The 26,271-nt window shown below is 36.3% G+C and overlaps 1 protein-coding gene across 1 annotated transcript in view; it reads right to left on the bottom strand.

Annotated features, from left to right (window-relative positions):
- Window positions 1-537: 537 nt before the first annotated feature.
- Window positions 538-26,271, bottom strand: part of LOC108232383 (uncharacterized protein C14orf132) — a 34,295-nt gene continuing 8,561 nt past the window's right edge. Inside the window, exon 2 of the mRNA XM_017410148.3 lies at window positions 538-5,748. Within this exon, the coding sequence (XP_017265637.1) occupies window positions 5,512-5,748 (237 nt within the window). The 3' untranslated portion in view covers window positions 538-5,511. The remainder of the gene's footprint in view (window positions 5,749-26,271) is intronic.

The following is a 26,271-nucleotide window of genomic DNA, read 5'->3' on the forward strand; positions in this document are numbered from 1 at the left end:
GGCTCTGTGTGGAAAAAGAAGAATGGTAAGAGGAGAACTCGTAATGGAAAGCCGAGGCTCAGAGATGATTGCCACTAAAGGTGTGATTGAATCCTTTACAGCCTGCTATCACCATGGTAGCAGCCCACCTAAATCTTTTCCTTTTTTTTTTCCTGAGCTTTCTCCGCTTTGTTGGCGGTATCAAGAGGCTATCGCACAATCCCTATGGGTGAGATGTCTGTACAGTTTGCTAGTGGTGACAGCTGCCAGTCAGTAAACCTGAGGAATAAAACTCTATCTTTCTTGTGCATTTTAGCAGCTTCATTGGAACGATGACACATTGTCTTTCAAACGCAGTCGGTCTAATGAATCTGCTGTGAAGCTATAAAAGTGTCTCAGTATAAGAATCCAAATTTTATTCTTTTTTGATATGAGGTGTGAACATAAAAAGTTTGTTTTAATCTTGAATTATTCTATTTTTAGAGCTTGCTATATATATATACTGTAAATAATTCAAATCTACTAGATAACAGATCAATTTTTGCCTCTTCTTGGAGATATTAGGCTTTTTATTAAAGACAATTTGCTATTATGGACATTAAAAATTCAGATACAATAATCCAATAACAATGTATAAAATAAAGGCAAGGGAGAAGTATTAATAGACTTCATGTGCATGGTGTATGGAGCTGGGGCTGGGTGGTCAGTGCTGTGGTCCCACAATCCAGAGGCTGCAGGTTTGAGCATCAGGAACGGCATCCTGTGTAAAACAATTGCCAAATCCTTTTGTGCAAAGTTCACTTGCTGTGGTGACTCCTGAAGAAAAAAAAGCAGCTTCCCTTCCCTTCCTTGAAAATGAATGACACTATCTATTATTCCAGAGACATTATAAATGAAGAACTGGCCACTGTGGACTTCTCACAAAAGCATCACCTGAAAGTCAGATAATTACCATGAATTAGCATATATTAGTCCTGGCCAAGGTCAGTACAATTCATTTGATTCAGGTGCTCTAAGAGTAGCATAGAACAGCATCTGTTCAAATGGTTAAGCCCCTCGGAGACAAATCTATGATTAAAAAATTATTTTTATTCTTGCTCTTTTCGAAGTATTTTTTCAAGCTCTTTTCCTACTTGCAGATGAGGTTTCTGGGATTTTTATTTTTCTCAAAGTTGGTTGATTAGATTTGAAAAAAAAAGTTAAGTACAATGCTGTGGAAACAAAGTGAAGATTGTTCAAAAGTTATACTAAGAGCTGAGGGGGACCACAACAACACAGTTGAAAGGAACTAGTGTTTCCACATTTCAGATTAAGCTGTCTTTTAGTTCATAAAGAGCTGAAAATAACGAGGATTAAACTGTGTACTGAAATATACCTGGAGTCATTAAATGTAATTGATATATTTTTCCCATGAGCTAACTCAAAGCTTTGATGATATTAGGAATCACAATTTTATTTAAGGTTTGTTCACTTAACCAAAAAAATGACCTTGGTTTCCCTTTAAACATGGGTGTAAAATACACATGAGGTGCATTGTGTCTCAATGGGTTAAAGTAAATTTTCATAATTTATAACACTATGTGCCACATGATAATAAGGACTATATGTCATAATATTAAGCAGACTGCACTCTGCAGCAGGCTGCAGCAATCTGGTGAGGAGTGGAAAGAATCTCAAAGAAAATATTATGCATAGTGATGAGGAGATGAGCCACAGTGATGTCAGAAGTTGTGCCAGGAATCTGGAACCTCAAAGCCAAAAAGAGGACAGACAGAGGGAGACAAAGACACGCAGACACAGAAGACAAAGATAAAAAAAAAAATGTAAAAGAAAAGAGAAGACAAAAGCCCCAGCTGCAGACACAAACCATGATGCTACATTTTCATTAGTGCAACTTTGCAAAAAAAAAAAAGGAATTATTATATTTTCCATGACTTAAAACCTAATCTATCATGTCTGTTTTATGGAGAATAAAGAGAAACAAACAATGGCTAAAAGAGGGAGATTTTTGTCTCATATATGCTTGGAATGAAAGGGTGAAAAACAATTTATCTTGTTGCAATATGCAAATTTAGCACTAGATGTCATCAAATCCTGCACTTGCTTAAATGTTGATGTAATATAGGTGCAGAAAAAGTGGGCGTTTAAGTCACAAGACAAGACTGTGGTAATAAAAAAATAAAAGCCTTTCTTTTTAGCTTTGAATGATTCTAAAGCCAACATGGACTTGGCCCTGAGTATTGTGCTGTAATTACTTTCCAGAGAATTATGTAAACCTTTTTATAAGTATTTCAGCACTGTCTTTGTTCAGCAAAACCTAAATTACCACGGGCAAGAGGTGGCATGGAGAAGGAGAGCACAGAAGAGTACATGTAGGTGATTTCTAAACAACCATGGCCTGTGTCAGGATGACAGATCGCACCATTTGAGCTTAGTATCAATATCATCAGGGCGGCAGAGCTGAGGACGGTAAAATCTGCTGGAGGGTTGGCCTCGCAAAGAGCAATAAAAGGTGAATTTAGTTGTAAAAAAAGATGTAACTGAAACACCTTACAACATTAACTCCTGTGTACAGTGTTCACATGTTTGCATTTAGAGAAAAAGCGTTACAGTAAATAACTCCTCAGTTGACACCTCAAAACCCAATGACAATTATTTACCCAAAAAGAAAAAAAAATTGCATTATTACACAAATTTTAAGTGTAGCATTTATATCCTTACAAAAAGAGCATTGTATGTTTTACATATCTAAATATTTCTACATTAACCATTTATTAAAAATAACAGGCTTTTAAAGTCCATCTTTAAACCTTGAAAAAGTACACTCATAATAACAGATTATTGTATTTCTACAGTTTCTTTAGATGGTACAATAAATACAGTAAACCAGTACTGGCTTTTACAGCAAATGAACATTTAAATAAGTGTAGTGTTTGCACAACAGATTTATAACTCTGTATCATATTGGTATTATTTTGTAAATCACAGGAGAAACATTTAGCAAAAAGCTATTATGTCTACTTCTAACTCTCAGTCTAAAATGGAGAATTAGTTTATGATGTGAGTCAAGACTTGACACATAAATCAACTTACTGACTTTGAACTCGTGTTTTGATTAACTACAGTATCTTTATCCACCTTTTTCATACTTCAACTACGGCATGAACTGGTTTAAACAAAGTACAGACTTTAGTTAGCACATTTCAAACAAAGACCAAAATCTAGCAGCTGTATTATTTATGAGGCTGCGGTGGAGTGTATCGTACGTTTCTTGGGAGAAGCATTAATTGTATCTTTGGCTGCAGGTTAATGCTTGAGTCTCAGGTTGAACTTTCCATGTCCTAGTTAGGACTAGAGCTATTTGATGCCGAGACAAGCTGCCTCCAGCATCCAAAGTAAGGCTTGGGACTCGCTTCTTACCTCAGTGTGTGACGGCTCAAATGCCTTACGGTTGAAAAATCTGCTCAGTGCCAAAGCTGAATGATGCACTGCAGCAGCTCAGCTGGTTCCAGAGATATGCTAGATGCATTGGTTATTGTGTTTCCAATCCGAGATGAACAGTGTCATAATCTGTTACAGCCACTTGGTTGATCGCAGTTCTTTTCTACCGAGAAAAATACATGTCTAGAGTTGTGTAAAGCAACAGAAGAGGTAAAGAAAAGGAAGCACACAGTCAGTGCAAAGGTTTTCTGCAGAACCTCAATTTTTTTTTGGATCTACTTTGAATGAGAGCTACACCAGATAGAAATCTATGCAAATCTACGCTGACAGAGATGCAAACTTGTTCCATCTGCTCATCCATTTGCCTGAATGACTAAAACAAAATGGGATATTTCTGGTCATAACAATGAGAACAGTGATGATCATTTTTACACACACTTTGTGCCTGCTCAGACTAGCTCTGTCATTCACAAGTAAGCAGTGAATCCCAGGCCTACCACACAGATAATTATATGCACAATAAAAAGTCTTTACCTAAAACTTTCCACTCTCACATGAATTTTCACTTGGTTTCTTGTCTGTGCTACATTATATCTGCATAAACAAGCATTTACTATAAGGACGTTTTATCTCCTATTGCTGAAAGTTTAACTTATCTGTGTTAAAAGAAAGTCCTTTAAAAACTGTACTTAAGCAAACATGTTAGGTGAATAGTTTATCAAACAATAGGGAAAAAAGGATACAAAGGTTTGGTTTCATTTGTGCTTCTAATATTATTTAGATTAAATCAGTAGAAGTTATCTAAATCTAATTAAAAAGACTATGACAGTTTAATTTGATTTTAAAATAATCTTCGTTAGATGCTACATTTGATCCAACACATAAATATATGAAGGGATGAAGTGATCCCTCCTTGTGTGATTGGGATGGCAGTGCAGAAACATTTTTATGGGATTTTAATAATTAGTCTGATTTTTTTTTAAGTTGGGTTTTCTAAAGTAGTTATCAATATTCAGTATCTTACCTGCAGTAGACAGCAGTCACTGTCAGCACAGTTTGGAGAATCAGTGTAAGAAAGCAAGCTATGACTATAAACCTTCAATATATTATGGTGGTTTAGGCAAATGCTTTTATATGAAACAGATAGTTTTGCACTTGGCCAGTCTTAAGCATAGATGTCTGTAAAAATAATTGTTTGAAGCCAAAGTAACATGATTAAAATGTCCAAAATAGAACATTCACTGGAACCAATATAAATAATTTGAGGCTTGAGTTGTTTTAGGTGTTGAAATTCTCTCAAATAGGCCCCAGTTTGACAAGCCATTAGCTTGACTTCCCTTGAGAGTTTCTCTTTGGTTCTCCAAACTGGAATCATTATGACTGCTGTCTACTCCAGGTAAGATACTAACTACTGTTCCACAGAACCACACTTTATTAAAAAACAAATTATTTCTGAAACAAAGTCCTTTGTTGTGTCATCAAAACTGCTTACAAAACACACTGATGTTAGGTATATATATGTTGAATCAGCTACATAAATTATTTTTATTACCCTGGCTTCAGAGCTCCCTAACATGACCATAAATAATAAAAAAAAAAATAAAACTCTATTTGGTGAATGTTTAAATGTGATCTGGTTCAGTCCAAATCCTAAGCTTCATTTAGTCTCTGTTCTCCCATCTACATTACAGATAAAGAGGATGTCTGAGCAGAAATGTAGAAACAAACTTAACCTAAAAAAGTTTCTTCAAAAGTGCGCACATTTGTTTTCTGTCCTTAACAAAAGGGCTGTCATGCACACAAGCTTCCTCTCAAACCTACAGCCGTAGAATTTAAAAGTGCTTGTCGATGACAAATGCAGCCAAGTCCCAATCTTTCTCTTTGATAAAGAAATATGGACGTGTATTTGTCATTGTCAAAACTTAGACAATCCATGGGGGCTCTAAATAATCCAGAAACCTAGTGAGGGGAAAGAAAAGAGCGACATAAAGATGGAGGACGTGTCTGCTCTAAAGATTCTTTTGGGGTTTTAGTCATCCAACAAAAAAGCATGACGTGTGAGTTTTCAGTTTGTCTTTGTAAGCATGTTTATCAGAAAGTGCAGGCATAGACAACGCCCACCACCACAATATTTCCGATAGTAGCGATGATGGCAATCCAGAGCCAGATGGCATCGCTTGACATGGACTGCTGCTCCTCCTGCTGGCCGTGTACCGAGGCCGCCGAGGCCGCCGCGTTGACACTGGCTGAAGAGTTAAAGAGCGAGTGCTCGCCACTGTAGTCATCGTTGGGTGAGGAGTCCATGAAGGCTCCTGTCATAACAGGGATCTGGAGGGAGAGGTGATAAATGGAGGAAAGGGTAAAAGGTTTTGTATTTTAGCTCCTTTAAACAACCTTTTCAAAACATATAATTGAGTGAAGTACTATTGAAAACACTGGCATAATAGACTGAAACCCAACCAGGAACCAGATGTATTAAATTCTGTTTAATACACATTTAAATCCATATAAATATAATAAGCAGAGTATATATATATATAAAAGCAGAGCTGTGTAATATTAATCTAATATTGGATTCACAAAGCTGTGGACATGCATCCTTCTTCAAATAAATCTCAATCTTTGTTTTATAAAAGTACATGAGCTTTATTTCTTTAGCCATAAATGGATGTAAACACCTCCTTAATTAATCATCTGCAAATAAAATTGCAGTACGTGACAGAAGACTTCAAGCATGGGATAAAAACCACAAATAAGAACAGCTCCACCGAATGGGAAATTAAATGACTCATTTCAGAATTAGAGGAGATGAAATGTGTATCTCTCTGTGAGCTTAACTCTAAATTTACAAATGGTACAAACACGGCTGTCTGGAAAAAGCATCTGAGTTTAAGAGCAGCAGATACTGGCAAGTAAAACACTCACAGACATACAAATACCCATCTGTATGAGCCTCCATTCTTACCCATGACCACTACAACCGGCCTCCACTATTCAGACCACTAAAGTCTGCAGGGTCCTTGAACGGGTGGTTTTGTTTTATATTCATTTCTATAACACCCATTTTTTCATTTCCACTTATTCATGTAAGATTTGATTTACAGTAGAAAAATGCATGAACACGTAGAGCTGCACAAGAATTGGTACAAAGAATTCATTTGTTTAAAACCAGCCGACCAGAATCTGGCACACTCAGAACTGTCACACCTTTAATTACAGTGTAGACAAAATGTTTAGTATTTAGGAAATAATCAATATTGTAGTGAAGCACTGAATTAGAACACTGCTTAAATTTAAGCTTTGTATTACTGTAATCATCATTAAATCAATGAAATATTAGAACAGAACTGGACATATTATATATTTTTAGAGAATAAGATGCTTTGGGAGCAGAGGCTAATTGTGTCAGAATTGGAAAGGCCTTAGAAAAACAAGGGTCATGCAGGAGGAAATGGAACAGTCTGATACAATTAGAGACAAGCTGAGGAAAGGTTGTGTGACCGCTTCCCAACCCTGGGGTCATTCGGGGTGGAGTTTGTATGTTCTCCATGTGTTCATGTGGGTTTAAACTGGGTACTCTGGTTTCCTTCAACAGACCAAAAACATGCATATTAGGTTAATTGGTAAATCTAAAATTGTCTTTAGGTGTGAGTGAGAGTGTGAATGGTTGTTTGTCTCGTCGTCAACATGTCCAGGGTGTCCCCCGCCTCACGCACAGTGATGGCTGGAGATAGGCACTGGCTCCCTGCCATCCGGGAAAGCAGAAGCGGGTAAAGAAAATGAATGGATGTGTGTATATAAAGGAACTGTCACCAGGAGGTAAATGAGGAGTTTGATTGAGTGCCAATCAAAGAGGTATATAAAACAACTAGAGTGTGCACTAGATTTACTACATTTACCGTAACACCAAGTGCAGATGGTTGCCCGTTTTGGTGATGGCCACCGCTGCAGCAGGGCATCACAAGGTCACATGACCAGTGTGCACTCTAGCTGTTTTATGTAACTCTGTGATGCCAATCAATGAGGAATTAGATTAGTTGGGATGTCTTTGTTTTAGGGTAAAATATGATTTTTTTTTTTGTTTGTTTGTTTGTTTAGAAATTTCTGTTCACATAGGAGAGAAAGAGTTTAGAAATTTCAGTGCTCCATCCAGATTGCATTGGGCCCGGCTTTTCTTCATAGTCAGTAAAGAAGATACAAAGCTTGCAATTACTTTTATGGTTTCTGTTAATTTCATGTGTACAAGTGCGTAATGGACAAACAGAGCCGCCACAGCGGAGCCTGCAAAAATACAAACATCTGCTTTTTTCAACAACGTAATGTAGACAACAATTGCAATTTCATTTTAATCAAAATGTCATCTTCTGAGCTGGAAACATTTAATTGGTTTCTGTAACAAACTGGTCGTGTACAAGCCACAACACTGAAAAAAACTGCAACCTTCTTTGTTGCTTATTTAAGAGTGAGTTATGCTAAGATTTACTTTCTAATGGAGTTGCACAAAACAGAATTAGCTCAGAATATTTAATTTTGATAACTGAAAATAGGCCTGGTAATTTTTTTAAATCATCATTTAAATATTAGAGTTAATAGTTTTATATACCAATAACTGTTGCAGTCAAAAAGCATGTAACATAATTACTAAGCATTAACATATTTTTGAGTAGTAGTCATTCTGACTTTGTCAGCAAAAGGCTTAAATGCAGCAAAGACACATAAACTACAAGAAAAGCAGATAAGTTTCATGCATTGACTGAACACTTATATAAACTTCTGCACATTTTACTTTACATTTGAACTCTTCTTTTTATTTTTAAAGAACTTTGACAGTTTTTGGCAAGCAGAGCGGGGGAGTATGAGTTGAAGTCTGATTGTGCAAAAGATTAATATCACTTTAATAGTGAGAGCATTAATTTTGTCAGAGATTATTGTGTGTGTGTGTGCATACGTGTGTGTGCGTGTGTGTGTGGGTGTTTGTGTCTGCCAATTAGCAGCTGATGAAAGTGACCTTGATTTAAAAAAAGAAATCCCTTTACAGTGTGCACTGAGTCACAACTAAGTTTTTTCTTCCCCTGATATTTGTGCTATCTAAAGCCAGATTTATTCCTATTTGCCTTGCATTTTAATTTACAGTATTAAAAAAGACTTTACAGCACTGGTTTTTATAAGGACACCCGAACAGACATGAACAGTCTCACTCTGTCTGACACACCGCTGTGTGTTTCCATGGCATGCAATCTAGGAGAGTAGTGCTTAATTAGCGATGAATAAATGTTTCAGAAGTGACCAGTTAGCTACCGAGGACAATTTTAGCACCGTGAATGTTACAAATAAATGTTAGTGTATCTCCATCATGGGGTGAATAACTACAAAAGGCATGATAGAACCTGACCGCTCTGAGATTGTGAAACAAATTTTAGAGAAAACGTGAGAAGAGAAACGCTAAAAATACTTCAGAGGGATGTCGAGCACTCAGAAACACAGGAATTCTTCCTTGCTTGCTTATTTGCTCATTCTCTGTCGAACAGTTTCTCTCTTCTGAACACACAGGCTGATGCACAAAGACATTAACATACGCCCACACGAACACAAATACTTCTGGTCTTTCCTCACACGAGGGGGAAATCACTGTTTAGAGAGCATTCTGCTGCTCTACATTCGCCGGCCTCTGGTGGTGAATAATAACACGGCACGTCCCGGGGAGCGCCTGCTGCTCACATGAGCATGATGGAGGCAGACAGGCGTGCAGGAAGTCCAGCAACCTGGGTCTCCCCCACGACTCAGTGTAACTGCTGATTTGTCCACTATGGCATGACATTTCTTTTTACTGCACACACACACACTCATACAGAGAGAGGGAACATTCAAGGTCAATGGAAATCAGCATCAGACAGAACAATAATAGAAGAGGCCCCACTAAAAATATACCACTCTGTACTGTATATCTAAGTATATCTTTACACCATCCAAAACTGAGTCAAAGAAAATCTTTTCATTGTGACAAATCATAAAAATTATGACTTGTACCTAATAGTTAAAACATAGCTAACAAGAGGAGACTCATCATTTTTTTTTTTAAAAAAGGATAAGAGGAAACTAATTTTTAATCTGAATATGAATATCCAAAACTTCTTTTTGGTCCCAGCAGATTTTTGTAGTCCAAATGTGTCTTGACTAAGCTTTTTTCCACACTGTTGCGGTAGGGCTGGGGGTTATAATCTGTTTTATTGATGCTTTCTGTATTTCTGTACCTGATTGTTGTTTCTGTGTTGTAAAGCACCTTGGATCGCCTTGCTGCTGAAAAGTGCTATATAAACAAATTTCACTTCACTTCACTTCATGATGCAGATATGAACAATTCTGAGCTGATTTAAAAAAAATGTTTATAGTGTCATGTTGAGGAATGGAAAAGACAGGACTCTGAAGTGTAGAACTGCATCGTGCACACAACAAGACACCAGACACACATTATTGAGATGGCTAATGATGGCTATGAAACAGCACCTTCAGCATTAAAGGCTAGTGTTTGGAGGGACTTTGGCTTCCATGAAGTTAAAAGGCAAAATGATCTGGACAAGAGTCACATTATATGTAAGCTGTAGCAGCAGTAGCTCGCTGTCACACAAGAGGACCATTAAGTGAGAATGTCAAAATTTCCACCTAACCCAAAAAAGGCAAAGCAAATTACAAAGTGCATTGCAACTTTTAAATCCAGGGCTTGTGCTTTATTTTTTACACTTTGAAGTCATCATAGAACATAATGATCACAGCCATTCCTGCATCCTACAACTGGATCAACAACAAAGTCATAAAAACACTGAAGAAAGCAGGGCAGATAGCACTAATGTGATGTTGCCACAAAATCTTATGACTTATTACTTTTTTTGACTTCTTTTTAGTTCATTTAGTTCCTAAATTCTTCTTTGAATGAAAACTGTTTTATTCTCCAACGTAGAGCGAAAAGTTTCATTTCCAGTTAGGATTTTGTTTGAACTGTGATAAAAAGTGCATTGAGCTGAATTGTCACATGAATTGAATCAAATCAAATCAAGAAATACCTAAACATTTCCAGCCCTGGCTTGTGGGGAGTAAAAAGCATTCAGAGTGCAAAATGTCAAAGATAAAGTGCGGCTACTATTCAGTTTTTTAAAAAGAATTTCAAAAATGACGATTTTAAGAAGCAGGAAAATTTTACCCAGATGGTAATTTTGTTTTTTTGTTGTCCTTTGCAGCCAGAAACTGAGCTATTACAATGTAACTGAAAGTGGATTTCTAAATAGTTTTTAAATATTTTATTTTTCCTTACATACATTTAGCCATTTGATAAATAACTTCTACCTGATTTTAGTTGAAAAAATAGAAACATTTGCAACACTGTAATGCTGAAACGCTCCCCTTGCATTCCAACCTGCTCTATCTAGTCAAACACTCAGTCAGACAACTGATGCTTTCAGCCTCGTCTGCATTCTTTATTTGTATGTTTAATTCATTCGTAACTCATTGTCCAAAGGAGTGAGCTGTCTCCAAATGGGGAAGTGTACTGAATCAAATGAAGAAGATACTCGGAGCGCAGCGAACAATATTCCACTGCCAAGACGTCATCTAAATATTTAATTATCCAAGTTTACTATTTTTGGAACACATGATGTATGAAAATAAGGGTATTGTAAGAAACTATAAATCCAGAGTTGTGTGGATCGTGCTGAAGCAACATGTGGCAAAGCACTAATGAAACCCAAGGAATCTTACGGAAGCGGCTCTCAAATTCATCTGAATACCGAGGCAAGCAATGAAAGTCAGCCCCCGTGAATTACTGCCAGGAATCTGACACTTGCTGACATACATGGATGAGTAACTAAAATAACAATTCAACAACAGACCAAAAATGTTCTTACTTTTCAAAGGGCTTGTTATAAGTTTCACTGAGCCTCCTGAACATATTTTATTTCTTTAGATTGAAACTTATAACAGACTAATTCCTACCTGGGGTAAAAATAATAAGTATTTTAGAGATTTAATATATGTATCTTTATATTTTTGCTATGCACATGAATAAAAAGCAACAATATGTTTCTCACGAGGACACACAAAGCACTAGTTCATTATTTATTGACTGCACTGCACAAGAATTAAAAAATAACTATTAGTGCATGTTCTTTACCCAGTTTCAGAAAGTTTAAATTTGAGATTTAACTAGTTTAAATATGTACAAGTGAACAAACTGAGTTTCTCATTGTTGCATTTCTTTGTTTAAATTTACCCATAAAAATGAATGAAAAGTAAATTTTAACTATTCATTTACTTTGCGTTTACACTGTATTTGTTCTCATCTGAGCTGCCAACCAAAAACTACAACCTAAATTTTAAAAATGACTTGTTATATTTTACAAACCTGTATTGTTTTTTTCTTATTTTCTGTTTTTTTTTTTATTGCATGGAAAATTGGTGAGAAAGTAGCCTGGAGTCAGATATGGCCACAGTGATGTTCAGGAAACCATTATTGATCAAGGTACACAATGTACACATAATTAGGTACACTCAATCGAAATGCATTATCTCAGTCTGACACAGCTGGCCTTTTTTCACTGAGATACAGGCTGAACTGGAGCTCATTCGGAAGGTTTGCATGCACAACACGTACAGTAACTCTTTCAGTTATATACAACTGCCGCTGCCATCGGGCAAGCGGTACAGGAATATACGGACTACAACAAATAGACTGAGAAACAGTTTCTTCCCCACAGCCGTCAGAGCCATTACTCCCTGCCGTCCCCCCCTCCAACATATATCATAACCTGCAGTTACACATACATATCTCCCACCCCCAAATAGCCATATTGTTCTGCACTTTGCACTTTGCACTGTTACATTATCTGTACTTTGCCATAATTGGACCTGCTGCTACTTCTTTGGTATGGTTGAGTGCCTTTAGTTAATTTAGTTGTACTTATTGTTATTATTATTATTGTGTGTTTGCTTATTTATACTGTATATATTTGACCTTTTGCACGGGAGCTGCAATGGAAATTTCGTTGAATTTTGTTCAATGACAATAAATGCTATCTATCTATCTATCTATCTAAAAAAAACTTTCAGAAAAGGAAAATAAAAAGTCATTTTTACCATGCATAAGATTTTTAATCTAGATATTGAATGCATTATTGCATGAGATGCAACATAACAGCTAACCACAAAGAACAACTTAACACCTCACATATTGATCTGATAGATCCCTTTTCTGTATGCTGAATGAAGTTTTGTTTTGTTTTGTTTTGTTTTTTCATTTTATCAGTCATTGATTTATTCTAGTTGTTCTTCCTCACCACTTTCCTCTTCAGTCATATTAAATCAGAGAACCAAAAACTATATAATCTATAAGTACTGCATATTTAATGTACAAAAACAAACCAAAAATACAATATTTAGAGGTTGTTTTTCTATAAATTAACGCTAAGTGGTTATCTTCACTTAACAGCTGAACAAAATGGCACAAATGTTTTATTTAATAAGGAGTTGCCTTCCTATACCTCCTGCGTTTACTTTGCCTCTCTGGATAACAACATAAAATGTGAACGGTTGAGTTGAGAAATCTTATTCAAATTACAAATTAAATATCCCAGTCTGGTCCTGTCTTTTAATTCCAGGAATTACAAGCTTTTACTAGTCATTAAATGCGCCACTAAACCAGTTTTATGTGTCTGCCTCAGACTGATGCAGAAAATACAGTGTTGAGAAGCCTTTGCCGTGGTTAATCCTCGCTTCAGCTCTGCCTAACATGTCCCTCTCCAGAAATACACTATACTGCATGTCTCTACAATGAAGAATGGAGGTTTATTTGCTACGTGTGTGTGGGGGAAAACATAAAATTTTCAATTGTCAATTCTCTTAGTGTTGCTGTAGTTTTTATTAAAGCAGCAGCTGTGCAACATTTATTTGCTCCATATCATCACAGAACCATGATCAAAAAAAGAAACTCAGCTGCTGACAGGCAGAGAAAATACAGCTGGTTTAAAGACAATTTTGGCCAATTCTTGTACAAAAAAAAAAAATGATCAAGTATTTTTCTGAAAATACTTGATTTCATTCTGAAACACTGCAGGGCAGACCGAGACACTGTCTAATTTTGTTTACAGTAAATCTGTTAGTTTGTCAAAGACAAGCAGTGATTTTAAAAAAAAGGCTTTAAAAGAGCAACAACAGAGAAGTGATTAAAATTCAAACTCATGACAAGAAGGTTTTTGGATTATTTACAACAGACACAACAATGTTTTTAGAGAAACACTCAGACGCTGAAAGGTTCTGGTCTTGCTGTTCTTGAGGCAGCACAAATTAAAGTTTGCTCAGCTTAACTTTAGCTGTATATCTATCTGCATGTAAATGTGCAGTGAATAACAAAGAAAAATAAACCAAGTAAAAACACAAAGGCTTTAATATAAGATAAAATTGTTTCTTTTCTTATAAAGGGCCTTGCAAAGACTGCCACTTCAACCTTTTTCCATTCTCCTTTCTTGGGTTAGACATTCAAATGATAGTTTGACATTATGTCTGTAGATTTATTATGTCCCCGAAGGTTTTAGCCTCTTTTAACCCCTCAGATTTTTAAGTTTTTCTGCAACCTCTCCTCCTAATGTTTAAACTGCCTTGTTCAGAGTGTGGCTCTCTCCACTTACTATCTTTCAATTGAAATCCATCTCTAAGTTGCCAAATTGGTAATCTGCAGCTTCACCTACAAGCTGGATTAGAGAGGCCCTTTATTTTCTTAAACTGGAAAAAGTCAGGCTGACTTTAGCTGAAAAGGCTGGATCAATTGAAATAACCTGAAATCCTTTTCTGTCCTATATTAAAGGTGCAGGATATCAGAACATTCTGAATTGAGCTCTACAGTGATCTGCTTTAAAATGTGTACATATGCATATATGTAATGTGTATGGGAAGTGTATGTGCATTTCTAGACCTTTTCTTTCTTATATTACTTATTTAATTTTTAAATGTATCTATTGTTTTTCTTCTACTTGTTTGTTAGGACTAAGTGCCGGGGTGGCGGCTGTTTGTTTGGTGTTAATTGTTTATTTGAAATGTTAAAGATTTTATGAACAGTGTTAAAAATAGAATTTTAAATGACGATTAACCCTCAGGTTAAATTAACCTAAAGTTACAATGGCTTCCTACCTCTTTCTATCTCGCTCTCTTTTGAGGGCTTTGGGAGGGTTAAAACCATCAAGATAAAAATGTGATTTGATGTAAATACCTTCACCTAAATAATCCCCTCAGTTGTTCCACTACCTCTTGGCTCTGAGTGATGGCTACATCTGTGAGAGACGCCACACTGCAAAACCTCTCCAATCTACAGCAGGCGACACCGTGAAAATCTACAATTCCAGCCCGCTCTGCTCTTGCAGCTTTGATTTATTCACCCCAGCTGTTCCCAGAGCCGTGCCATCCTGCACGGACAATCACAGTAATTGTGAAATAAAATGGGCTGTAATTGCCTCCTGTGTGATGTTGCCACCAGTAAATGCAGTGCAGTGACAGGTGTAGCACCTAGCAAGATGGCGGCCACAAATCTTGCTTAGCACCATTCTGTTGTATTTTATTTCATTGGCTCCATGTTAAACAACAAGACTCTGCCACTAAATATCTAAAACAGGAGTGCACAAATCCAACAGGAGAGAACTATTTTGGCTACAAGAGTGGTCAAAGCCCCACACAAAAGCAACAAAATTTAGGTATTATTAGAAGCTTTTTTAAAAGTATTTAAAAAAAAAACTGTAAAATCCTATGTCCTCTTTTAAACCTGGAGATGTGGGACTGTGAAGAAAAAGAAAAAAGAAAAAAAAAGAGTGAAAAGTGGGAGGCTTCAGCATCTGTGCACTGTGGCCAAATTAATGAGCTGATTATGTCAGCTACACAGCTGTGAATAAACCAATCATCCGGAAGCATATTGCAAACAGCTGGTGCCAAAACACGCTCATCTTCAGACCTTTGCCTAAACTAATTCTTTACTTCATTACTTTGTTACTAGTTCAGTGAGATGCAAAAACATTTTCTTAAGATTACTGCCTTAAGAAACTAACTGTTTTCCCCACTCCCTCTCTAATATTAATGGCAGGAAAACTGTGGGTTGTATTGACATTTTGGCTGTCCATCTCCAGCTTTACAACATCGGCTCATATATTTAACTACACAGAATAAGACCAATAATTAAACCCTACTGGGTTTGGTTGCTTTAGCCCTCAAAATTACAATCTATGACACTCAGGGAGGTAAATAAATTGGGAACAGAGCAGTGAAATAAACAGCTAAAGATGAAACTCATGTAGCATGTTGAAGAAAAGTGATGCCTTTTATATTGCAGCTATGTATAGAAAACAATAGATTTGGCCTATCATGTAACAGATGGTAGCATATTGTGTTAGTCACGCCATAAATCTTGAGGATTTGAAAGAAGCTTGTTTCAACATCAACTCAGTGGTGTTGAAACCTCTGGTCCCTACAAGTCAGATTTACAGCTTTGCTCTCATTGATTTCCCTCTGTCTCTGTGGCCCAGCAGCATTTTTTAAATAAATCTTATAACTCAGAAGAACAAGAGGAGCCTGTGTGATTTGCACTTGACACCACGATCAATCTGTCAGCTCAGTACAAGTTCAGCACGACAGAAAAACGTTTGTTATACTTCTTTAATATTAGGAATGGCCAATATATCATCTTCATATGGTTCTCTGTGCTATACCTGGTCCCTAAATGATTGATTTTTTTCTACATTATTGCCACTCAGGCTGGAACCAAAGAGAAATAAAAAATAAAAGCTTGAAAAAAAATCTTTAAAATATTACATGGGCAGGAAATCATGTGTACTCTCATCTGTGATTATTACCCAATAACTCTTTCCCAAATGTTATTATTTACCAGTTCTTCAAAGGTAAAAACAGAACAAGATGTTCCCAAAAATGTACAACAAAGAATTTTTTTTCTTAACCAAGTGTGACAACAAGCCATTCCAGAAAAAGAAATTAAAAATTATTTTTAAGAGTCAGAAGGAAGGAATGTGGCAATGACGGCATTTAAATGTACAGTTTACATGAGCTTCATGTGTTTTTTTTAATCTGGTAACTGTGTTGCAAGGATTCATTTCATACAAAAATTTAAAAAGAAAATCAAAAATTTAAAATGGCAACTTCATGTAATATCAAATAAAAAGCACAGACAAAAAGTTATGTCGAATTTAGGGAGAAAATTTATTAAATTGTATATATATATATATATATATATATATATATAATTAAAATTAGAGACTGCAACCTTTCCTTCTCAATTATCTGTCAGTTTTACAGTTTTATTATTATTATTAGATGTTTATTATTAGCTTTCTTTAAGATTATTATTACTATTTATTTATTTTTATTTTTTTCAGTGTTCAGTTTTTTAAACTGGATTATAAAATCCAGTTGAAAATTACCCAGACTGTATAATATTTTTTTTTCCAGAAGATAATATTTAAAAACTGCATTAAGTCAGTTAATTAAGGTTTTGAAATAAATATTTTTTTCTTTGAGTTTAAAATGTGCTGTCTTCAAATTTTATAAAGTTACCATGTACACTCAACAGTCAATGCCAAACATTATAAATCAATAAAATACTGTTCCGCTGACTCTTTTCAAAATTTTTCAAATAGTTTACTTTTTTTTAAAACTCTTTGACAATTGCTCTGTCAATCTGCATTGATATGACCTTCTTCTAGACAGAATATGACCTACTGGCTCATGATTGGGAATAACGTGCACTGATAACACTGTCACACCTACGAGATCTACAGTTCTAGTCTTTTCTGCTTTTCATATTTGAACTCACTGTCTTAAAAAAAGACAGGTGAAGTGATCATTAAGAGCAAAATACTCTCCTACGCTGACAACACATTAGTTTACTCATGCTTTTCATTATGAAAATCAGTGTCCTTGCTTTCCCCACTTCTCTCTTCTTATGTCGTCTGCATGTGAGAATAACAAGAATGATAAAAAATGTATTTCCTCAGATTCTAGATGCCTCCTCTCCCCTTGCTCTATGTCTCCTTGAGGTGCATTTAGGCGATTGAAAAATGCGCCGTGATGGCAAAGGGGAGCGATTTTCAGGTCACAGAAAAGGGAGAGGAAGCAAAGAGGCATTATGCAGCGTGACGAAAAGCTCCGTCTATGAGCTGCTGGCACTCAGCCTGTCTATGTTTGTCTCCATTTAGTTCCATCTGTTTTGGTTTGACTTATCACCTACACTGATTTATGACATATCAGTCACAGCTTTTATAACCCTGAGCTGATCTGACTGAAGTCGACGTGTTTAAGTTTCTACTTCTCATTTCAGGGGACGTGTTCTTCACTGTCTGCTTCCATATCTGGAGGAGAAATTGGATTATACAATAAGGCAGACCATCATTTTTCTTTCTTCAGTGTATGATCAGAAAAATATTTAAATGGTGTGTAAAAACGATTTGCTGTCTAAAAATTATTTTTATTAACTTCAACTACAGTATTGGCAATTGTTGTAATTATAGATGTACATCCAGTGATTACTTTCTGAAAGTTTCATTAATATCTCAGTGATTTATGAGGTATTTTGCTGATAGACAAACACACAGATAAAGGCAGGCAATTACATTATCGCCTGTCTTTCATGACAGCAGGCTATAAAAAAGGAAAGCAAATATCTGCATTAGATAATCCGTATATATTTTAAGCTCTTAGTTTTACTTTAAAGCAATTCATATCTTTGTTCATTATGTCTTTGGTATTTTTTAGAGCAGAACAAAGCTTCACGACCAACAACATCACCAACACAACCAAGAGTTGCCTACACACCAGATTGTTCTACATATTCCCAATACTTTCCACAAGTGGCAACAACACATGTAGATGGGCTTTTGTGAAGCAGCACTGGACAAGAATATTTGCATATGTAAGAGATCCTACAATAAATTCTCAATAGAGAGAATCAAATAGCACTTTCTGCAACTCTTACTGTATCCCCTACTGATCTAAACATGACTGCTTATTTACTTTGCAAAACAAGAGATAGAAATTAAATTAGAATAGAATTAAAATTCTACTCGTGAAAGACCGTAATAAATTTAAACCTTTGATCTGCAACAGTAGATTGCAGTATTATACATGTAAAAGATGTTTTTTGTTGCAGCTAAGAGATGATGATGAGGATTTCCTCAGTGTTTCTCAGGCTCTCTGATCAATGGTGTCACTTTTCTTGTCAATCTGTAAACATCCTTTGAACTAATGCTGCTAGAAAACAATCCTTATCAAAGACATAGACAAAATACAGCATTTGTTTCCATGATCATCCACTGTAGAAGTGAAAAGCTCAAACTTGAGCTTTTTCCTTCCTGTTATATTTTGGAACAATATTGGTCCATGCAAGTAAAAAGATATGTTTCATTCCCATCAGGGTTTCGAACACCCCCTCACACACACAGTCTAACACTCGTCTCACAGCATCAAAAACATGTTTCACCACAACAGGATGCCTCATGCATGAGGGAACTAATCTACTGTTAGATAAAAGAAAGGCAAGATCTTCTCTCAGAGTGCTTTATAATCTGTGCTGTGAAGACAGTTTTGAAAGTGCCGAGTCTTTGCAAAAAACCAAAGGCTTATGTTTGGAGATTTCAGTTCCATTGAAATATTTTTTGTTTTGTTTTGTTTGGACAGAGCTACATTTCAAAGAACAAGGCTTGAGAATTGACCCGTGCACACCTCCACGTTTGACAAATCCTCTGCAGGACATCACTCAGTCTCGGGTGTCAAACCTTTCTCTGTCATCCAGCGTGCCTTTCATGGTAGCTCTCACTGCTCTGACCTTGTCATTTGTGGTCTTGAATCTTTTCTTGCTTCTCCCAAGGCCTAAATGACTTCAGATCGGCAGTCACTGCTCATCTCACAAAGACTGAAAATTCATTTGCTCAACGAGAACATCGCCTTTCATCACCCACTTATTTCTGAATCTGTTCCATCATCAAATTCTTGCACTGTATTTACTCTCAATAACTTTTAGCCTCTTAATTTTGTTTACCAATTATGTATTCATCACAGTGTACATGGAACCAATAGGCTTTCTACAGATGATCCTCTTCCCATTTATACAGCAGTCTCTACATAAAATATATTATACATTCTCAGACTGCATCATAAGGATCAATGTGTGCATGGAAAGGGAATTAACAAAGTAGTTTTGCCAAAGAAAAATCCCTTTTTCATTATCTTTGTGTTCATATAGTCAAACAATACATGAAATTCATCACCAACACTATTACCATCCCACAGAAGTTGTAATTTCTCTTTAAAATGTTGTATCTCCTTATAATCTTTGTTATTCTACAATTAGCCAACCAACCTAAAATCCCATCTTTATCAGGGTTTTTTTGCAATAACTAATTTTCAAACTTAAATTATTCTTTAAATGAGCAGACATCCCATGCAATTTGCTCCTCCACTTCTGTATAAACTGGTCTTTAAGTCTCTGTTCGACAGTCCTTTGAGACCAATTAATGTCGTTACATTTCTGTTCCAACCAGACAGAAGAAAATCCACACTCATCTGGAACTCCTTTAGCACAAATGATTCAAGGTGACACATAAACTTGATTAATTTTCCAATTTCAATAAACAGACATACATTCTGAAGCTTAGCGTTTGTTGGTTACTGCTCACAAGTCCTGCCCAATAATGGCAATACATAATGGGATTTTTCAAAGCTCCCCCTAAAGCATAACATTACATTACTGGCATTTTGAGTTTTAAAATATACTCAAGAGATTTTTAAGTGTGTTTTTTTTTAAGTTAACATAATTCTCTGGTGCTCCCATGCATATAACATAACAATCTGATCAAACAACTCCAATCTTACATTTACATAAATGCAGAAAATCAAATTTGCTACATTTATTTATACAATTGCTCTGTTCTGCTGTTCATATATTTTTATAGCTGACATTTTAAATGGGCCAATAAAATCAAATGTAATAGTTTCATACTAAAAAAAGCACAAACTCCAGTTCTTTGCTAGCAGAGAGACATGTAAATATACACAAGCGTATACGCTTACATAGGCAGTTACATGATCACCCGCCTTTCACAGTGGCTGGCAGTAACATCAGATTAGGATCTTCAACAAGCTGCCCATAATTTGTATTCACACATGCGGCTCTCCTCTTAATGAGCTGTCGCATTAATTTCTGCATTCCAAAGCAACAATGCTCCAATTTCCTCTTATAGCACAACATATTAATGTTTGCATTCCTAATTAAAAAATGTGTGCCCACAGCAACTTAACTTGCAAGGTTTTACTTAAGGATAATTTCAATAACACACTTGACCACCAACAGAAATCCTATTTAAGGTCATCATTTATGTGAGGAAATCTCAGAGCAGGCTTCTCTAAAATTCTCTTAATGTATTTTTTATAAACCTGCATACATTAAAGAAATATTTGGTATAATGTTATTTATGAGACATCTACTTTTTTCTGTACAAGCACTATTTTATATAAACTTTCTGCAGCCCTTATGTTATAAAGACCCCTGTCGATTCTCTTGTCAGATATAAATTGCACACAACATGTTTAAATATTTAATTTTCTCTCTTCCCCGTACTGTCCTTTATAATATTAAGCCTTCCAATTATTTTTTTGATCTTATCCCCCTCTTGTTTAACAACCAGCCTGCTGCTGTCATCCACTTAAAATCTCAAGAGAAAACATGATTAATTATCTCCCCTGTTACATCTGAGGACTTGCATAGAAACTGTCCGTTTTATACTAATCTTAGAGATTGTCAATTTGGTCTGTGATATTTTCATATTTTCTGGTCACTCGTGCATTTCACAATACAAGGATTTGTGCTGAAGATGCATACTCACAGGTAGAAATGTGAGAGGTGTTTGTCTTACACAAACAGGAGACAGGACGCGATATAAACAGAAAGGCTGTGGAAGTTATTGATTTTTCGAGCATGTCAAGAACAAAGAATAGGAATCCTTGATGACTGTTTTTGCCTTGATATTAATCCTTTATGCGATCTATAGCAAGTGAGTAAAAAGCAACCTAAAGGTGAGGAAAGAGTTAAAAAGACTGTGAAGCATTATGTTTGATGCACACTTGGAGTGGTTTTGTAGCACAACAGAAAACTGTGTTAAGCCTCTTAGAAAAGTCTTTGCTTTTTAAGAATCAGATTTGAACCACAGTCTTTCTTGCTGTGAGGATAACCAACACATTCCCATGTGTCAGCGTCTGTACAAGGTTTTTTTTAGCATGCACACTAGTAATTTGACCTTTAGGAGTGTGTGTTTTGGGAAGAGTACCAGACTGCTAACTGTATCTACAATGACTTATTAGTGTGTTTATCAGACAGATGTGTTGGCTTTTTTTAAGCTTGTAAATTGATGTCTATAAGAAGTGGACTATACTCACAAACATGTTGCAGTCTTGCAAACCTACAACCACAGTCTCCACTCCTAATAAATCCCAGATAAACTCCTGCTCTTTCCCTCTGCTCTTGCTGTCTCTCTGGAATAAAGCTGAGAAAGAAGCCAAGCTTTATGACCCTCTAATTCTAACATTTGCATGTTGCTCTAATGTTATGATAGGCATTTTAATGGTATAGCATAAGTATGTTTAAAAGTTGTTTTTTTTATTGTACACTGGAGGGAGGTTTTAAAATTGGTGACTTACACCATCCTTTCTGATGGTGTTTTTTCACTTTAAGGAGACTAATTTAGTAACTTTGACAAAACTCAGATAAGTGTTGTTTCGGTAACTGATCCTACCAATCTACTTTCTTGTCGATTAAATAAATTAAGCCTCTCACTCACACCTGCAGACAGCTAATCCTTCTGGTAACAATTCTCACATTTATTCCAAACATGCTGTATGCCTCCCACAAAAACCCTGTCACAATCAGACCCCACACAAGGCCACGCAACAGAAAAGTCTCAACCTGTAATATTACATTTGAATTAAACATACTGTGCCTTCTTAATGTGACCTCACTGATGATATAAATATTATATGGATTAGAAAAAGAATCAAGCCTGAAACGAAAATTCCCATAAAACATGCTTCTTATAATGGTTAGAAAATATTTAAGGACAGATTGCGAGTTGTGTCATCATGTTGTTTGTAAATGCTGAATGAAAAAAAAAGTGTCTGCCACCAGAGTATCAACACAATTCCTGTTAAAAAAAAAAAAAAGCCAAAGTCTCCGGTGCTCAGTAGTGGTGGAGCTGGAGTGGAGGAAACAGGCACCACTGCAGGTTGGAATCAGCATCTTTGAATGGTAACTGTGTGTGTGAGGGGGGGAGAGTCGGGTTTGTGTCATTAATTTGTCACGCGTGTGTCATGTTGGCCTAGTTACAGTAGTGTTTTTCAGGAACTGTAAAGTAACTATAATATTCTCTCCCTGTGCGTGCCCTCTGACTTTATCATGTTTGGTTAATGAGTGTATAATTAAGGCTCTGTGCAAATTTATTGTAGGTTTATTTTTTAAAAAAGTGGCAAAAAGCAGCTATATTATATGTGAATTATTCAAGAGAGAAATGCATTTATATACATTAAGACACTCGCACACACACGCACGTACTTGAATGCTTTGTGGTTATTACTCATTGCCCTCTGTCCATCAGTCAGTGTTGTGAATAAATACATTTCTGTGTTTGACATGCTATAAGATGGATATATAATAAAGGGAACAGCAAGATTTCTTCAAAGCGCAGAAAGCTGTTTGAATAAGAAAACCAGGCTGAGTTATAATCAAAGGAAACTACAAAGTCTGTCAAAATTATATGCGTGTTTGCATGTTTGTAACGCATTGACAGCTAAATCCAACAAACAAATGCAACAGAAGCTGTGTAATACTTACAAATAAGCACTAAACGAAAAGCAAACCTGCTCACAATGCAGCAGATTGATATGTTTTGCTACGTGTTGCAACAGAGATCACCTTAATTCTTTTCACTGCCTGGCAAGACTAAAATACCAGAAATCATCTCCGGTGAAGCTAAATCCACTTTTCAGGCTCGAGTTAAGCTGAATTTACCATAAATGGTATGTTTCTTCAACCCATCACAACATCCACAGAGGGCAAATAGAGAAATTTAAAACTCAAGTTGGGGATTAATTTGAAACTCCAAGTGGACGTCATAAAAACTTCAACATGGGGGAAAAAAATAAAATAAAAAGTCAAAGTAAGTGTACTTCTTTCCAACTCATGCATAACAGCAGGCATTCCAAATGATTTCCATATGTAATATAACTGACTGAACTGTAAGTGCCTGATTCATCAACCGGGCATTAAAGTTGCATGGATCCGAAATGAGAAGGTCACAGTCAGATTTGTTTTATGTAAAACATCATAAAAAGCTGTAGATGCGTGGCTAGAAACCCAACAGCTTCTGTAAATCTGTTGGGGTAAAACATCAGACAGATGGCTGCAGGAAACAGAAGCAACACATCCGCTTTTAAAAACGACTGTAACAGGAAAACTCAGACTAGTCCATTTGATACATAAATTATTTGGTGAATGTGGGACAAATTAACAGTGAGCCTGACATGCAATAAATTATTTCTTGTCAAAGGGAACAGATACAGTATGATGTCGTGATGAGATTCTGCATTGATGTATTTGGTAATGATATCTACAGTATGTTAATGTTGCCTTAAAATCTAAAGACAAACTTTGATTTGATACCTTTCAGGCGGCGTAAGCCATTATGTGCTGTACAGCTTTAGTTCCTTTTACAGATTGGTAAAGAAGTGAGAGAAAAGTAGAGAGAAAAAGGTCTTTCTGTACACCATGTCATTCGCTTCAGGGCAGTTTTCTTTCATCAAATCCAGAGTCACAATTAAAAAGTAAAAACGTGTGAAATAGGTTAAATGATTTTTCCCCCTGCAGAAATAGCTGCGGCAAAACAGCAAAAACAAAACCAGCTAAAAACATTTTCATCACCTACCGCCAAATGGTGAAAGATGGGCGATAATGTTTGGGTTTGTGTGTTTGTGTTTGACTGTTGTGTTAGTGAAACATTTCATGAACCAGTAGATGAATTTTATTGAAACTTTAAGGAAATAATGAAGTCAACCTAATTCAAGATGGCTGCCTCAGCTAATCAGCTTTAGGAAATGGTAAATGGCTTGCACTTGTATAGCACTTTATCTAGTCCAAGGACCCCAAAGCGCTTCACACTACAATCAGTCATTCACGCACTGATGGTGGTCAGGTACACTGACAGAGGTGAGGCTGCCATCACAGCGGCGCCACCGAGCCCTCTGACCACCACCAGTAGGCGAGGCAGATGAAGTGTCTTGACGGCAACCCTCCAGTTGCAGGACAAACCCCTACCTCCTGAGCCACTGCAAACACAAAAATGGCTACATGTCAGTGAATTGCACAGATATTGAGTGAAAATTTGATGTGTTAATAACTGAGTCATTCACAAGACGTAATTCAAGATTGCACAAGGTTTTACAGAATTGCCTGAGAATCCGCATAATGTTATTTTAAGACTTAACCAAATCAGCTGTAACTCTATCATATGCATTCCTTCAAGGAATGTCAGATTTTCAATTTGAGTGGTTTTCACTCTCAGGAGTAAATGAAGAAGCCTCAACCCAACGAGACAACGAGACTGCAAACACCGCACCTCTCTTACAGCAGTTAGCATGATGATCCTGATAAATTACAGCAGCTATGATGATGTTTAACAGCACATGTAATTCATCTTTGCTTTCTCACTCATTGTGTCTAATTATCTGCTGCCGTTCACCATCAAGCCAGTCTGCACAAAAGCAAAAACAACCCACTGCTTAAACCTACACACTTTACATCTGTTTATTTTTTTAATAAAAAATATCAGCTCAAGACTTAAACCCAGATTTGCAGTTTGTTGAAGCATGTTGAGAAAGTACTCGGGAACTTTTAACCCCAATCATATGTCAATAAAGAGGACAAAGATGCTTCAAAGTTGTGGGTGGGGAAGAATTATTCATGTCAAAATGTATAACTCATAGCTGAGGAATATCAAAAGCACAGTTAGATGAGAAGTATCATGTAGTTTGTAGGTTAGGCCTGTCAGAGGAAGATGTTATTTCTTCATGCTTGGCTGTCGGAGCCCATCAAGTCTCCTCTTTATTCTCCCCAGGACTTTTCCGATGTGCATTCACTCAGGTACAAAAAATGGGGGAAATATCTGTAGCAACAGTGTGAGCGTCCCGTAAAATTAGAAGGCACAAACGCACTACGAAATTATATTGCAGCTAGATGGGTTTTGCATCATCTCTTATCATTTCCTGCCACTTCACCGAGCTTCAGTTATTTTGGCCAACGTTGCCACACCTGTCAGTTATCAAATATCACTCAGTTTATTTACAGTTTACTGAAAATGATGGCAGACTAACCAGTCATGAATATGATAGTTTCATTTTAAATACTTCTTGATAATTATTTAAACTAATATAGTTTATCAGTGAACAGCTGGTTAAAACTGTCTGACTTCAACTTGAAGGCAACATGACGTCCCACTTACAGACCTTCAGCTGACGTGTCCCCAACAAAAAATATGACATTGACAACAAATCATTACCACAGAGGACAAATAGCTTTACTAATTAAATGGCTGGCAAAGCCAACAGATGGGGATAAGGAAAACAAATGACTGAACTCCTATTTGTTTTTATATTACCCTAATTTACTCAAATTCAATAAAAATAAGTCTATGGCAAAAAAATATAAACTAAATATTCAGCCAAGCATTTAGATTGATTTGTTTTCGATTGCAGACAGTATAAACCCCCAGGTATTTAGTT

The sequence above is a fragment of the Kryptolebias marmoratus genome, linkage group LG10 (assembly GCF_001649575.2).
Source record: "Kryptolebias marmoratus isolate JLee-2015 linkage group LG10, ASM164957v2, whole genome shotgun sequence".
NCBI lineage: Eukaryota > Metazoa > Chordata > Actinopteri > Cyprinodontiformes > Rivulidae > Kryptolebias > Kryptolebias marmoratus.